The 15,403-nt window shown below is 45.8% G+C and overlaps 1 protein-coding gene across 2 annotated transcripts in view; it reads left to right on the top strand.

The window, feature by feature from the left end:
- The window catches only part of Dhc64C (dynein heavy chain, cytoplasmic), a 188,630-nt gene that overhangs the window by 86,880 nt on the left and 86,347 nt on the right, over positions 1 to 15,403 (top strand). For both annotated transcript variants that reach the window (XM_075866271.1, XM_037418917.2), the window contains exons 40-46: positions 1,515 to 1,718; positions 6,444 to 6,611; positions 7,155 to 7,566; positions 8,808 to 8,961; positions 13,091 to 13,256; positions 13,896 to 14,059; positions 14,993 to 15,179. In XM_075866271.1, the coding sequence (XP_075722386.1) occupies positions 1,515 to 1,718; positions 6,444 to 6,611; positions 7,155 to 7,566; positions 8,808 to 8,961; positions 13,091 to 13,256; positions 13,896 to 14,059; positions 14,993 to 15,179 (1,455 nt within the window). The remainder of the gene's footprint in view (positions 1 to 1,514; positions 1,719 to 6,443; positions 6,612 to 7,154; positions 7,567 to 8,807; positions 8,962 to 13,090; positions 13,257 to 13,895; positions 14,060 to 14,992; positions 15,180 to 15,403) is intronic.

The following is a 15,403-nucleotide window of genomic DNA, read 5'->3' as shown; positions in this document are numbered from 1 at the left end:
ACAAGACTAATGCAAGACAGCAAATAGTCGAAGCACGTGAGCTACGTGAAAAATGTGAAACTGAATGCCTGATAAATTGGAAAACGTAGAGAGCGTGAACGTAGAAAGCATGAACGGGGAAAACAAGAAATAAAAAATGCATTTTAACTCCTTTCCAGTACTTCATCTATCATGACCTCCGAGGTAAGCGTCGCCATATTGCCGTTTCACGTCCATTGCCGCCGTTTTACGTTCGTTGCTGCCAGCGGGAATTGCGAATTATCCAGGTGAAACCCCGCGGGCTGTTCAAATAATCCGGTAAAATTTGCATTGAAAAACACGGAACTATAGAATTTATTCTAAATAACCGAAATTTTGAATTGTCCGAGTTTGAATTAGCGAAGTTTTACTGTATCATTAAAGAGCAAATCTGCCTTGGCAGCCTTTTGAGGAAGCTGTTGTGCTCTAAGGTTTGGTTCTTGTTAGCGGCTGCATTGTTAGCAGCAAAATGCAATATCATCAAAACTTCTTTTCTGGGCCAGTTGGCTCATTGTTGAGCAAGGGAGTAACAATGCAAGCACACAGCCACAGGAGAGTCAAAAGAGTCCGTGTGTGTCCATGTCATATCTCTTGTGATTGCCTGTTCATGTTGTTACTCTCTTGCTCAAAAATGCAACACCCATGCGCTTATATTTAGGCACACATAAGGAATCCCAGATGTCCAGATTTAATCTGTAAACACCCACTTGGCATGCCTCATAACCATATTGCAGATTTGGTGCGATATGACAAGGAACGAAGGCATGAGAGCGGTCGTATATGCCTGTGTCGCTTAGCCTGAGCAAGGCGTGCCACATGTTGTAACACTGTGCACATTTAAATAATGGAAAATTGATTAGTATCGGCTGCTGACCCGCAGGGCGCGGGTTCGAATCCCGGCTGCGGCAGCTGCATTTCCGATGGAGGCGGAAATGTTGTAGGCCCGTGTGCTCAGATTTCGGTGCACGTTAAAGAACGCCAGGTGGTCTAAATTTCCGGAGCCCTCCACTACGGCGTCTCTCATAATCATATAGTAGTTTTGGGACGTTAAACCCCACATATCAATCAATCAAATTGATTAGTAGCACATCAGGGTGTTTTATAGGATGTCTTCTTTAAAGCCCTTCATTTCTTCTGGTCAGGACAGTTGTTGTCTTTCATTCAGTTCTGCTAAAGTTGCAGCATGCGAACAGGACACAAGATGAGTGATATTTTTGCTGTTCCTCGATGAATAATTCTAAGTTGAAGACCTACTTGATCCCCAATAGATGTCCTAGAAATCCTCAATGAACAACTAGGACTAGCACTGCTCAATGAATGAAGCAGCGCTAGTCATTGACACTGTGTTTTGTTGCCTTTTCCTGTGTTATTCTTTTTCACTGTAACCCTTTTCTGTTGAGTATTACTAACCCCCACATCTATGATGCTTCCAACTATTGTACTACACTGCATCATGACATTGTCACTCATTATTCTCATCTCCTTCGTGTGTGCAGACCCAGCGAGACGTTGCGATGATCCTGCAGCCTTACTTTGGAAGTGAAGGCCTGGTGGTACGAGCCCTGGAGTGGGCCTCACGTCAGGAGCACGTCATGGACTTCACTCGCTTCCGAGCCCTGGGCTCTCTCTTCTCCATGTTGAACCAGGCCACACACAATGTGCTCGCCTACAACCACTCCCACACGGACTTCATGATGCAGGTTGGTGTGACGAGCGGTGGCCGTGTTTTTTTGATATAGTTGAATCCCTTCGTAAGAGACTTGTACTGGGGAGCAATTTTTGTCTTTCATATTGTCACGACGTCAAAACAGAGGTCTTGCCGCAAATATTGAGACACCAGAAGCAGATCGGTTCTTTTTAATAGAACGCGCAAGAAGACAGTTCTTCTTTTTCATCCATTTCTTTGTGCTTCATGGCACATGCACAACTGCCATTGTCTTTCTTTTTGACAAGCACGTGACATTTGTCTCCCTCCGAAAGAGGCATCGTCCCGATGCGCAACTTATGCGCTCTGCCAGGCGTATGAAGTGGTTGCGTCAACTGGATAAATACGGTTTCATACGCACGACGTGTACGACTTCGGGTAAGTGATTTTGACGCTTAGAACTACAGTCAGTGTTGGGAACAACTTCATAGTTCACGTTCAAGCGTCGCGTGACGCTGTATGGGCCAAAGTATCGTCTTAGCAGTTCTTCAGACAGTCCACGTCGACGTATCGGAATCCAGACCCAGACCTTGTCGCCTGGTGTGTAGCCAATAAACTTGTGTCAGGGGTCGTACCGTTGTGCATCTTGATGCTGCCGATGACAGATGCGCACACACGCGAGCTGTCTGGCTTCCTCGGCGCGCTGAGTGAACTCTTCGGCGTCCACATGGATGTCGTCACATTCATGCGGCAACATGGCGTTCAACGTTGCCGTGACTTCGCGACCATAGATCAGACTGAACGGCGTCATTCCAGTGGTTTCTTGTCAAGCGGTATTATAGGCAAAGGTCACGTACGACAATATCTGATCCCAGTTTTTATGTTCCGTGTCAACGTACATGCTGATCATGTCTGTGAGGGTCCCGTTGAGGCGCTCCGTCAGTCCGTTTGTCTGCGGATGGTAAGCAGTTGTTCTCCGGTGAGCTGTACCGCTGAGTCTGAGAACAGACTCCAAAAGCTCTGTGGTGAAGGCAGATCCTCTGTCTGAGATCACTGCTGTCGGAGCGCCATGCCGAAGGACGATGTATTCGATGAAGAACTGAGCGGCCTCTGCTGCTGTGCCGCGCTGCATAGCTTTAGTCTCCGCATAACGGGAGAGGTAATCGGTGGCCACGAATATCCATCTATTGCCTGTTGTGGACGTTGGAAAGGGGCACAGGAAATCCATTCCAATCTGGGTGAACGGCTTCGCTGGTGCTTCGACTGGATGTAAAAGACCGGCTGGCTTGCTGGAAGGTGCTTTGCGCCTTTGGCAGTCGGTGCAAGTTCGCACGCGATGGTTAACAGCAGCGGGTAACTTTGGCCAGTAGTACTTGCATCGTAGTCGGCACAATGTTCGGGTGTAGCCTAGATGACCAGAAGTTGCTTCATCAAGGCACGCTTCCATAATTTCTTTTCGAAGAGAGGCAGGCACGACAAGCAAGTGTGGGTTCCCGGTTGGTGAGAAGTTTTTTTTATAGAGAACATCGTTTCGCAAGCAAAAGGATGGCAGTCCTCTGGCAAATAACCGCGGCACGTCCTTACGTCGTCCTTCTAAATATTCAATGAGTGGTAACAGCTCGGGGTCACTGCGCTGCTCCCGTGCAATAGTGGCCTTGTTGACAACTCCCAAGAATGCCGCGTCGATGTTTTCGTCATCACGAGCGACAGTCTCCACTGGCGACCGTGAGAGACAGTCGGCGTCGGTGTGCCGCTTCCCAGATTTATAGACGATGGTCATGTCGAACTCTTAAAGCCTTAGGCTCCAGCGGGCCAAACGGCCAGATGGATCTTTAACTCTTTCCTTACCGTAGAAAACTGGCCTTTTCAATGTGTGTCTACATGATATTTTTTTTATCAGAAACTGTTGTGCGTACAATGGGTTATTCTATATGAAAATGTAGCCCATTCACGTGTTTTTATAATGCATTAAAATTCAAAGTAAACAACCTCATATTGTTTCATAATTTATTTCTGAAATTTGAGGAAAACTGAAGAAAGTATACAAGAGAAGATATAAAATTGCTGTTATACATTACAGCATTCAGATTAAAACAAAACTGAAATATACAAATTGTAGCTTGTAATATCAGGAGTAATATTTCCAAATTTGAACATTCTCCGATCAAAAGTATATTTTTAGCGGGCTCTCATCTTAGCGCCCATTACGTATGTGCCACTTGGAGAAGCAGTTGCGGGTGGTGGTAAAGCAGAGATGTGCTTCACAGGTGCTGCAAAAAACATTTGTTTTGACTTCCTTTTTAGTGTTCTCGTAGCACAACTTGCAGATTCTTCGGTTGTCAACCTTTTCCAGCTTGTGCCGAATCCAGTCGGGTGGTAGATAAGAAACTCTGACAGGTTGATCATTTAGGTTCAAAATTTTCTGGATGAGCATCTCTCGGAAAGAAAGCTGATCAAATCAGGAACTCAAATTTAGCTCAGGAATGTCGGGATGCTGTTTGCGATGCTCTTGAAAAAGAATGAAGGTATTTACGCAGGCTATGTCGATACAATGGAAGAACAGTGTTTTCCACCATCGTACGCATTTCCGAAGGACATTGTATGTTCCAATTATCTGGTCAGATTTGTCTACCCTCAACATGCCTGCATTGTAGTCATGTACTAACAAGGGCTTCCTTACTGTTCTCTCAGTCCATCGGTTCCCTACTTTTTGACGTCTTTTTGCCGATACGTGTTCATTCGCTGTGTGAATTGTACTCATTAGATTTACTGCCTTGCGGTCTTTCCACTGGAGAAACAAGATGTTTCCATCCCTGACCCACCGAATGTCCCCCCGCTCAGCCTTCCTTTCCCATTTTGTTTCTTTCAGATCGCCAGGGAAGCCTCGGCGATCTTTTCTTGTCGTTCCACATGCCAGCGTTTTGCATTGCAGGAAATGTTCAAATAGGTGCTTTGAGGTATAAAAATTGTCCATGTAAATTTTGTACCCTTGTTCCAAGTATTCACAAAGTTTACTGACAACATCAAAAGCCAACCCATGTGGTCCTGGTGTCTTCCTCTTACCTGTGTAGACAAAGAACTGTAAAGTGTACCCTGTTTCAGATTCAGCTAAAACCCACAATTTGTAACCCCACTTCGTCACCTTATCACGAATATATTGCCTAATTCCCGATCTTGCTTTCGATTTCACCATCCTTTCATCTACTGCAATTGCTTCCCATGGCTGGAAAAATCGTGCTGACACCTCATTGATATGTTGAAGCAGTAGCCACACCTTCCGCAGTTTTCCGGCTGATGCAGTACTCTGATCCTCCGGATCAGAGACGTGCAAGAAAGCGAGGAGAGAAAAGAAACGCTTCCTACTCATGATTTGTGCTGGAAGGAGACCACCGTATATTGACCCAGTGTTCCAGTACATATGAAGGCGTGGCACTTGCACGATACCCATGTAAATGAGGAGTGCAATGAACCGCAACATCTCCGGCGGCGTGACCTCAAGCCAAGAGCCGTCTGCTTCTGAGTAGCTGGGTTTTTCGAAAATTTTCATCCAAGCGTACTTGTTGGTGTACTGACAGATAGTTGAGACCAATTCAGCAGTGAAAAACATCATAAACATGTCCAGTGCGCGGATAAAGCTTCGCGTCTCGCTTCGGCGCGTCACATCCAGATGTACGCCAGGTGTTCGTTTAGGTAAGAACTTGACCCTGCATGCTGCATTCGGCAGAATATCGCCTCCATAGGTAGTTGACACCCTAGTAAGAAAACGTATACAAGTGTCGTCACTTACAAAACACGCTCACGTTATAAAAACAACATCGACATCCGAACCTACGCTTACTTTGACACACGGGTGGAAGGTCCGGGCTGTGGAGATGAATCATCGTTGTCAGAGTCGAAATCTGATGATCCAACTTCTTCTTCAGAGTCCTCGCTACAGCTCAAATCAAGATCATGAGCAGTAGAGGCAGCGGAATCACGTTTCCGAAGTTTCTTTTTCAGCGGCGGACCATGCGCTTTCGGAGCCATGTTGCGAAACACGACGCTACCTCCTCCGTTGTCTGTTTTTTTTTTTTTTTTGCGCGGGAGCTCCCACCGATAGAGCGACAAGCACGTGACAATATGAGGTGGCTCTCACAAGTAGGGCACCACAGTGGCATTTTCTTTTCAACTCCCTATTTCAGTGCAGCACACGGGTGTTTCTCACACCTATTTGTCTCTTACATCAGTGTCTCTTATAAATGGGTTCAACTTTGCTAGGCTTGTTCGAATATCGCATTTAAGGGTTGTAGCAAATTGTAATTAGTACCAAATAATTTCGAAGCAAATTCAAATAGTAGCAGTACTTCAATCATGGCATTGTGCAAGTTATAAGGGGTAAAACATTTTTTGTTTAAAATATTTACCATACCTAGCCTATGTAAGTCTGTACAACACGCTTTTAGCTTCCAAAAAGCTTACGTGCACACTTAGTGTGGCTTCACAGCAGAGCAAGTTTCCCTCGAATGGGTTGTTGTGCGGCATAGTAGCACCACGCTGCAGTGAACTATCTATTCAGGCTGCTAACATGCTTTAAAATGTGTCTGTTCGTTTTTAATCATCTGAAATTCTGGAAATTGCTGATTCGTGTTTTAAGTTAGTTCGAACACTATAGTATACATTCTAATATTTGCTGCCCTCCAACACATCTTTTGTTGTAGCTAGTGTCGTAGTTCTTTCATAACTGAACCAAACTTGTCTGCCTTTGCACGATTGTGAGGAATTCAATACATTGTCTACACAGCAAGACCAGCTGGAGAAGTACATTCCCAAGTGCCTTGTGTATGCCCTTCTGTGGTCGTTCGCTGGCGATGGACGTCTTAAGGTGCGCTCTGAGCTGGGCGACTTCATCCGCAGCGTGGCCACAATGTCCCTGCCGGCCAACACGGGCATGCCCATCATTGACTACGAGGTGAGTGGGCCTTTTTTTTTTACCTTTTTATCTTCTGTGAATGGAAACTAAAGCCGCATTTTGCAACTATTAATGAGAGCATCCTCTACACTTGAGTCATTCGTTGACAGTGAGCACCCATCTGGATAATTCTGCAGGCAAGCTTCGTGCAACTAGATGTCTCGAAGCAAGAGAAAAAGTCTCGAAGCAAGAGAAGAAAGCTGTTAGCAATGCAGCGGTTAGGAATAACACGAGACAAGGCAGTCATTGTATTGTTAATATGAATACTAATCGTTGTTTTTGTTGTCAACAGAGGCACTTCTGGTTATTGTTATTGCCAAATTGATTTATCAGTATCGTTATTGGCCCAAGTACTCGTTATAACTGTGGCCCTTCATTTTTGTCATTGTTGACGTAGGCATCATTGACATCATCAGCCAAGGTGCCCTTTGTCATAGCCAAATCCTACACCCTAAAAGTAAAGCAGTGCTGTTGCCCATTCTACCGTTTCGTGTCAACAATCTCGCTCGAAAGTGACGGAATAACGGTGCCTCACCTTCGCAGGTGTCTCTGTCAACGGGTGAGTGGACTCCCTGGCAGAGTAAAGTGCCCCAGGTGGAAGTGGAAACGCACAAGGTGGCCGCGCCAGACGTTGTGGTGCCGACGGTGGACACGGTGCGCCACGAGGCCCTGCTCTACACGTGGCTGGCAGAACACCGGCCCCTGGTACTGTGCGGTCCGCCGGGCTCCGGCAAGACCATGACCCTCTTCTCAGCGCTGCGCTCGCTGCCCGACATGGAGGTGGTGGGCCTGAACTTCTCCAGTGCCACCACCCCCGAGCTGCTGCTGAAGACCTTCGACCACTACTGCGAGTACCGGCGCACCCCGAACGGCGTGGTGCTCTCCCCGATCCAGTTGGGCAAGTGGCTGGTGCTCTTCTGTGACGAGATCAACCTGCCCGACATGGACAAGTATGGTGAGTGCTGTGCACTTAAAGAGGCCGTGCAAAGCTTTTTTTTAGCATGGTCAGAAAACGCTGCCGATCGGTAGTAGAGGCTCTTGAGAGCGCGGGAGTCCAATGGTATAGCACAGGACGCGGCCTGGACTTCACACTAAATGATCGAATTCAGCTAAAGATTGATTTATCTTCTCTCAACAAATGATGGAATATGTTAAAAATCATTTATAGATTGATTGATTTGATTTGAGCCATTGATTGATTTGAACATGGCGCGTTCGGTCGTTACAGAGATCGCCGCGACTTGTCCACGCTGTGCGTGATCACACTGAAAAAGCCACGCGTTCGAAAAAAAAAAGTGCTCAAGGTTACGAGGCGCACGTGACGTATTTTTTTTGTCCTTGGCATCCCTCCCTGCTTAGCTTCCAGTGCTTTTGTCGGGACGAGAGAAGAGAGAATGTGATTGCAGCATGTGCCAAATCTTTGTAACTCGGCTCGTACTGGACGGATTCTTAAAATTTTTGCGGCGTTGAATTTGTGAGGCAATAAGCTCTTCTAGTGAATTCATTCCATGGTTACTTAAAATGTGTTTCAGGGCCCCTTTGAGCTCAGGGTAAGGGTTACATTGTACCAGTGTTAGTGTGATCTGCTCTTTTACATATTATTGGAACTCGTCACTTTATTAAGTTGGGTGCACCAGTGAGGACGTGTAATCTCACCAGCTTTGGAAATGAAAAAGAACATGTACAAATTGACAGTGTTATGCCCAGTCGAGAACTTTCAAACTGTTTTTTGAGTTTATGCATACGTGCTGCTGTGTATTTGTAAAGCTTCTATGGTTGCCATTGCAGAAATGTACCAGCACAGATGCGCCAATGCACTTCATAATGTATCTTAAGCATCACTGACAATGCCATCTTTAAGCTCTTTGCTAAATCATTGCATAATAAAAACTTCCTTGCATTTCATGCCTTTTCTCATGTTAAAGAAAAATGTAATGACTTTAAAGGTTTACTGATTTAGTATTTAATTAGATAAATAAGGTACTGTTGGCCATATTGCTAATATTTCCCGATGATTCGGTAAAGCGCAGTCTGTCAAGATGTCGCTAGCAGCAATGCTTGTTGTCCATACATTAGTATACTCATGTGAATCAATGCAAGCACACTTCTGTTATTACAGAGCAGTCTATCGAAATAGTTCTCAGAGTGCGCTGTTCATCATAGCCGTCAGTCAACGATAATCTCTCATCTCTTTAGGGACACAGCGAGTGATCTCCTTCCTGCGGCAGCTGGTGGAGCATGGAGGCTTCTACCGAACCACGGACCACACCTGGGTCCGTCTGGAGCGCATCCAGTTCGTGGGCGCGTGCAACCCACCCACGGACCCTGGCCGAAAGCCACTCTCACACAGGCATGTTAATAAAAAAGCAACAATATATTGTGTGTCGTCACGCGTGATGCGTAATAGTGGCTGTGCAATGTTGGAGAAATTTTCAATAAAGCGCCGGTAATACGCGCACAGACGCAGAAACCGTCGAAGACTTTTTTTTTGTCACTTAAAAGCTGGAAAAGCGGCAATGGCAGCAGTCTTCCCAGGATCAGGCTGAACACTAGCGGTTCTCATGACGTGACCAGGAAACTTTAATTCTTTGTAGCCGAAATGACATTTCTCAGGTCGGAGTGTGAGATCAGCCGATCGAATGGCTTCGAGTATATTCTGAAGGCGACGTAATGCTCGTCAAATGTTTCCAAAACACGACATCATCGAAGTAGACGAGTCAGTTTTTCCGCTTAAGGTCAGCCGACGGTATTCATCATTCACTGGAATGTGGCTAGAGCGGAGCAGAGGCCAAAAGGCAGCACTTCGAATTCATAAAGGCTATCCGCAGTTACAGAAGCTGTCTTTTCCCGGTCACGTTCGTCGACCTGTATTTGTCAATAACCATTCTTCAAGTCGCTGTATGAAAAATACTTCACGCGCCGCAGTCTGTCTAGAGAATCATTGATTCTGGCCAACAGATACACTTTTTTCTTTGTGACATTGTTCAACCTCCTGTAGTCAACACAAAAGCGAAGCGTGCCGTCTTTCTTTTTCACGAAAACGATTGGTGACGATCAGGGACTGCTTGAAGGCTGTATCACACCATCCTGAAGCATTTCCTTGACCTGCATTTGAATTATGTGTTGTTTGGTTGGCAAAACACAATAAGGCTGCTACCGTATTGGGGTGCGCGTCGTTGTAGGTGGTAATGCGGTGTTTCGTTATCGGTGTTTGACGTATCTTCAAAGGTGGCAATATCGTGTGTAACTAAAGTACGTGTAAAAAGTAAAAGAAAGATTGCACTGTGCTAAAGGCACACATTTAGTTTGTGCGCTTAAACGGGCCCTGCAACAGTTTTTAAGCATGGTCAGAAAACGCTGCCGATCAGTAGTAGAGGCTCCTGACAGCACGCGAGCCAAATATTATAGTACGGCACGCAGCTTGGAATTCACAATAAATGATCAAAGTCAGCTAAAAATTGCTTTGTCTTCTCTCGACAAATCTCGTTATATGCCCTTAAATCACTTCAACGACCCATTTATCAGCCATTGGCTGATTTGAACATGGCGCGCCCTTCGTTACAGAGATCGCCGTGGGAGGCCGCTACTTGTCCATGTCTGCGCGCGCGATCGCACTGAGAAAACGGCGCATTCGAAGAAAAACAAATGCTCAAGGTCGCGAAGCTCGCGTGACGTTTTTCTGTGGCCCTGCCATTTCTCCCTGCTTAGCTTCACGCACTTTCGCCGGGACGAGACAAGAGAGAATGCAGTTGCAGCATGCGACAAACCTTCGTAACTCCACTAGCACTGGACGAGTTCTTAAAATTCTTGCGGCATTGGATTCGTGAAATAATCACTCTTCCAGTGAATTCATTCCATGGTTATTTGATAAAGTATTTCAGTGCCCCTTTAAACCAAAATAATTAATGTAGCTATTTCCAAAGATGTCTTCATTAATGATCTACGATTTTTCAAATGATCCTTGTGACTTGCAGTGATGGAAGTCACAAGGCTTGAAGTGGGGCTTCACAGCTCCAATTGATCCAAACTGCTTCAAAAAAGAAATGCTGTTCCATTCTGCTCCAAAATGGAATCGAGGAAACTGAAAACAGTGAAGTTCAATCATGTGACCATCCAATCAGTAAACAAAACCAAAAATTGGCTGTATACCAGCATATTGACCGTGCTACGTGTACTAACATTGTGGACTTCTATATGTTACAAGCAGACTATATTTATGAAATGTGTGTGTAGTTAATTCAGCATCATAGTGTTTACTAACTGCTGCTTAGATGACTTTGATATGTGACTGATTACATTCCCCACTTTAGCAGCTTTGAGCTCATTTATGTCACAAGAAGTGGCATTTAAGTGTAAAGCTCATTTACCGTATTTACTAGATTCTACCGCACCCTCGATTGTAACGCGCACCCGGTTTCCACGACGAAAAAAAAAAAAAGTAAGACATCGATTGCAACGCGCACCCATTTTTCTCGTTGGCCCACACGATCACACCACTCGGGAAAAAGACTCCTTTCGGGAGCGTCTTCTGTTTAAATATGAGGTACGTGGGAAGCGTGTGCCTATCTGATGTGCTACGGAGCATTTCCCTCACTCTAGTTTTACCGTGACCCGATGTCAGCACGCGAACTTTCTTCGCCCCCTTCTCGACGGTTGTGGTGCCAGGCATGTCGAAGTAAAGAAATGTCTGATCGGCATCCCCGATTTGCCCAAGCAGGGAGCCGTTGTTGTGCCGCAAGTTTAGGACGAACCTCTGAAAACAGAAGGTTTTCTTCGTACTCCTCCGGCAACTTTTGGCATATGCCCGTTCATCTTCAGAGGGAAAAGCCTTTCCTCTTCATAAAGTTATTTAGCCAGCACCTGCTCGCTTTAAACTGGCTTCGCATTAGCCCTTTTTCTAAGGCTAACTGCATAGCCTGCACTTGGAGCAGTTCTGTCGCCACGGGCCGCTGTGCCGCTCACTGCTCAATCACATACTCGCCGAGCAGCTCTTCAATTTGCGGAAACCGACCCTGCTGTGGTCCGCTGAAGCCTTTGCGTGAATCTTTGTTGTCGACAATCTTCTGCTTTTGTTTCCGCCAGTCCCGCATGCTTTGTTTCGGGAACTCTGAACGACCGCGATGCAGCCCGATTTACGTCTGTTTCGGCACACGCGATGACTTTTCTTTTAAAAGCGGCATCGTGGTGCACTTGTCGAGTTTTTGGAGTCGACCCTTCCATGCCGTCGATGCTTATGCACACCAAGATGACGAACTCCTCAGCACACGTACGAAGTGCAGCACGTGGGAAACACATAGGCATAAATGGCCGACGCGCCGTGCCGACGCACGTAGGGGGCGGCCGTTTTGGAATGCCGATGGCAATAGAATGACCGTATCCTTTTTTTTTTTCGTACTCGATTCTAATGCGCATGCGATTTATGAACTCGCTTAACCGGAAAAAAGGTGCGCGTTAGATTTGAGTAATTACGGTAGCTCATTTCACGGTACTTTTTGAAAATTTCTAGGCTGCCTGTTTTGGTGAAATAAGAAAACATGCAGTATTCGTACTGATTATAGACTGCTGCTTCTGCAATAGTTACATGTGGCAATGGCTCAGCTTTATCACTTTTTATTTATTGCTCAGCTTTATTGCTTTTATATGATTTCTACCACATGTATTGGTGTTTCAATTATAGGTAGCTCGTCTTAGTCTTTATTATTTGTTTCATGCTACTTCAAGTGATTATTGTATGTGCAATATGTTTGATTGATATGTGGGGTTTAACGTTCCAAAACCACTATATGATTATGAGAGACGCCATAGTGGAGGGCTCCGGAAATTTCGACCATCTGGGGTTTTTTAACGTGCACCCAAATTTGAGTACACGAGCCTATAACATTCCCGCCTCCATCGGAAATGCAGCCGCCGCAGCCGGGATTCGATCCCGCGACTTGCGGTTCAGCAGCTGAGCACCTTAGCCACTGACCACCACGGCGGGGTGTGCAATATGTTTGATAAGTGTTGGTATTTATTAGAAGTTCAAATGACGCTTTAAACTCCAGGAGTCGTTTAGAATATTTTCCTATCTGCTCCTAAAATGTCAATAATTTCTCCAAACTAACATTATTTTTCTGCTCCAAGAACACTTATGGCAGCTCCAAAGCACAATTTTTTCTGCTCCAGAATCTGCTCTAAAATGTCGCTTCCATCACTATACTTGTTTTTAATTATTTTCAGTTTCCAACAAGTACGATCCACTACTTCTGTAGACAGTGTCATTCCTTAGTCTATCAAACATTCACTTCTAAGCAAATGTTATAGCTTCAGCGGTTCGTCAGGGAAGAATAGTGTAGAGGAGAGCACACATTTGCCTGACGCTTTTTGAAGTCATGGCAAGAGCACCGGATAAACAAATGTTCATGCATTCAGCATTTAAACTTTGTCTTCTGCCCAAGTCTCACCATAAAATGACACTTGTGCCTCCTGCTCGCAACCAGGTTCCTGCGACACGTGCCTGTAGTTTACGTCGACTACCCGGGTGAGACGTCACTCAAGCAGATCTACGGCACCTTCAACCGTGCCATGCTGCGCATGGTGCCCTCGCTGAGAGCCTACGCGGAGCCGCTCACTGCTGCCATGGTGGAGTTCTATCTCCTGTCGCAGGTGAGCGTACGACGCAACCTTTATTTGCTGCAAGGTGTTGTGCCTCTCTTGGGCCAGAAAGCGCAAGGATCGATTTGTGCTATCTTGGGCAGTGTGCTCAGCCTTGAAGTGGGGCTTTGCAGCAGGGTGGATTTCTCCTGGTTACATGTTTTCGCGACTCGGCACAGCATCACTGCAGTAAAACCACTCACGGATTAGTACGTCTCCGCTGCAGTGAAACTACCTTTACAAAATGTCGCACGTGTACTAATATGCATTTATTCGTTCGTCTCAAATAACTCGAAATTTTCAATGTTTTAAGTTCGATTCTAAGCAAATTTGTATACTGCATTGTTTGTTTGAGTGTTTGAAGCATCGAAATATTCACACAAGCCTAATAAAACCTATAGCACGAAATTACAATTTAAACTTCAATGTGCACTTGATGTGCTCCAAGTAAATGTCTGAGCGGTGCTACTGATTGTTTTCCTTTTTCATATTGCATAATACTCTTTGGTTTTACTATGCTTAGTTTTTGTATTGCCTTTGATCCTGGTGTCAGTGCTGTCTCCTTCGTTAAACCCCACATATCAATCAGAGCTGTCTCCTTCTGCCACTGTGAGTAACCAGGAATTGTATATGTGCCGTCTCTGTCTGTAGGAGCGCTTCACCCAAGACATGCAGCCGCATTATGTGTACAGCCCGCGTGAGCTGACCCGTTGGGTGCGGGGCATCTGCGAGGCCCTGCGGCCACTCGAGACATTGCCTGTCGAGGGCCTGGTGCGCATCTGGGCTCATGAGGGCCTGAGACTGTTTCAGGACAGGTATGGGGTCAAAACAGGCATCGTCATAGCGTTCTCGTTTTGAAGATGTCACAAACTTCATGTGGGAGTGAAGATACGATTATTGCCATGCCACCTGCACTTTAATGGTGCAGTGGTGTGGGGTTTAACCAACACTAACAGCAACTCCCTGGTATGAACACCGTAACCTCAACACCGGTGCACTCAATTAATTGGAACATAGCTGCACATCCCACGCCTTTCTAAAGCACTATATAAATAGGTGGTTGGTCTTGTCCTTAATATGCACCACAGCTAGCAGTGTTATAGGTTGGTGATTGTATATGAACAGTATCTATTTCAATGATGCATTAATGCGGGAATGGTCTGCTTGTTGTTTATTCTGGACCATAAGTGCAAAAAGAAGCAGACAAGACATACAGGAAAATGTGTGTGTGCGTGTGCATGCACTCCAGTCTATCTTGTCTTCTTCATGCTTCACCAATCAGCATTTAACTTTAGTTGGACCATCTGATGACGTCTTGCCTATTGACAAGGTAGAGGTATGAAAGCAGTAGAAGACAAGGAGTACTGGGCTAAAGTGTTTTGCACCCAACGCCTCAGGTACCTCGTCATAGCTTCGGTCAGACTGTAGCTGAGCTGGCACGTTAGGTTGCAACTGCAATGGCAAAAGATCAAACTTTCTGCACTGTTGCAATACGCAAACAGTGCTTCTAACGCGGCTCCGTGATGGTGTGCAAGACGCTAGCGGAAGTTTGAGCACACGACTGAGGTTGTGACCCTGTGAATCATGACGCATGCACTGCCACCGTAGTCAATACACACGTAGGAGGCACAAGCATAAAGCTATGTAGCTTTATTATCCTTCGCTTAGTGACATCATAGTGTGTGCTATCAAAGTGAGTCTTGTTTCGTTTGTCGTAATTAGCTCGCCATTGCATCTGTATGCTTTAGACTGGTGGAGGACGAGGAGCGCGCCTGGACGGATGAGAACGTGGATGTGGTGGCCCTGAAGCACTTCCCCAACATCAACCAGGATGAGGCACTGGGGCGGCCCATCCTCTACAGCAACTGGCTCTCCAAGGACTACGTTCCCGTGAAGCGAGACGAGCTACGGAACTACGTCAAGGCCAGGCTCAAGGTACTGCCCTCTCTCTTTTGTCGTGGGAAGAGGGCTTGTATTGGCCGACACAGCTCATTTTTAATATTAAAAATGTTCTGCATTTCTCTGTGCCTTGGAGGCATTCACTTTTGCTGGGTGGTTTGATATATTTTCCAGTAAGAATTTCTTTTCACAAAACGAGATGAGAGTGGATGCTAGCTTCAGTAGTGGCAGTTTTTTTTGTAGTTAATGCAAAATGTTCA

Source organism: Rhipicephalus microplus, chromosome 6 (genome assembly GCF_043290135.1).
Source record: "Rhipicephalus microplus isolate Deutch F79 chromosome 6, USDA_Rmic, whole genome shotgun sequence".
Taxonomy (NCBI): Eukaryota; Metazoa; Arthropoda; class Arachnida; order Ixodida; family Ixodidae; genus Rhipicephalus; species Rhipicephalus microplus.
The sequence above is the reverse complement of the archived record's forward strand: the minus strand, read 5'-3'. Positions and strand labels throughout refer to the sequence as shown.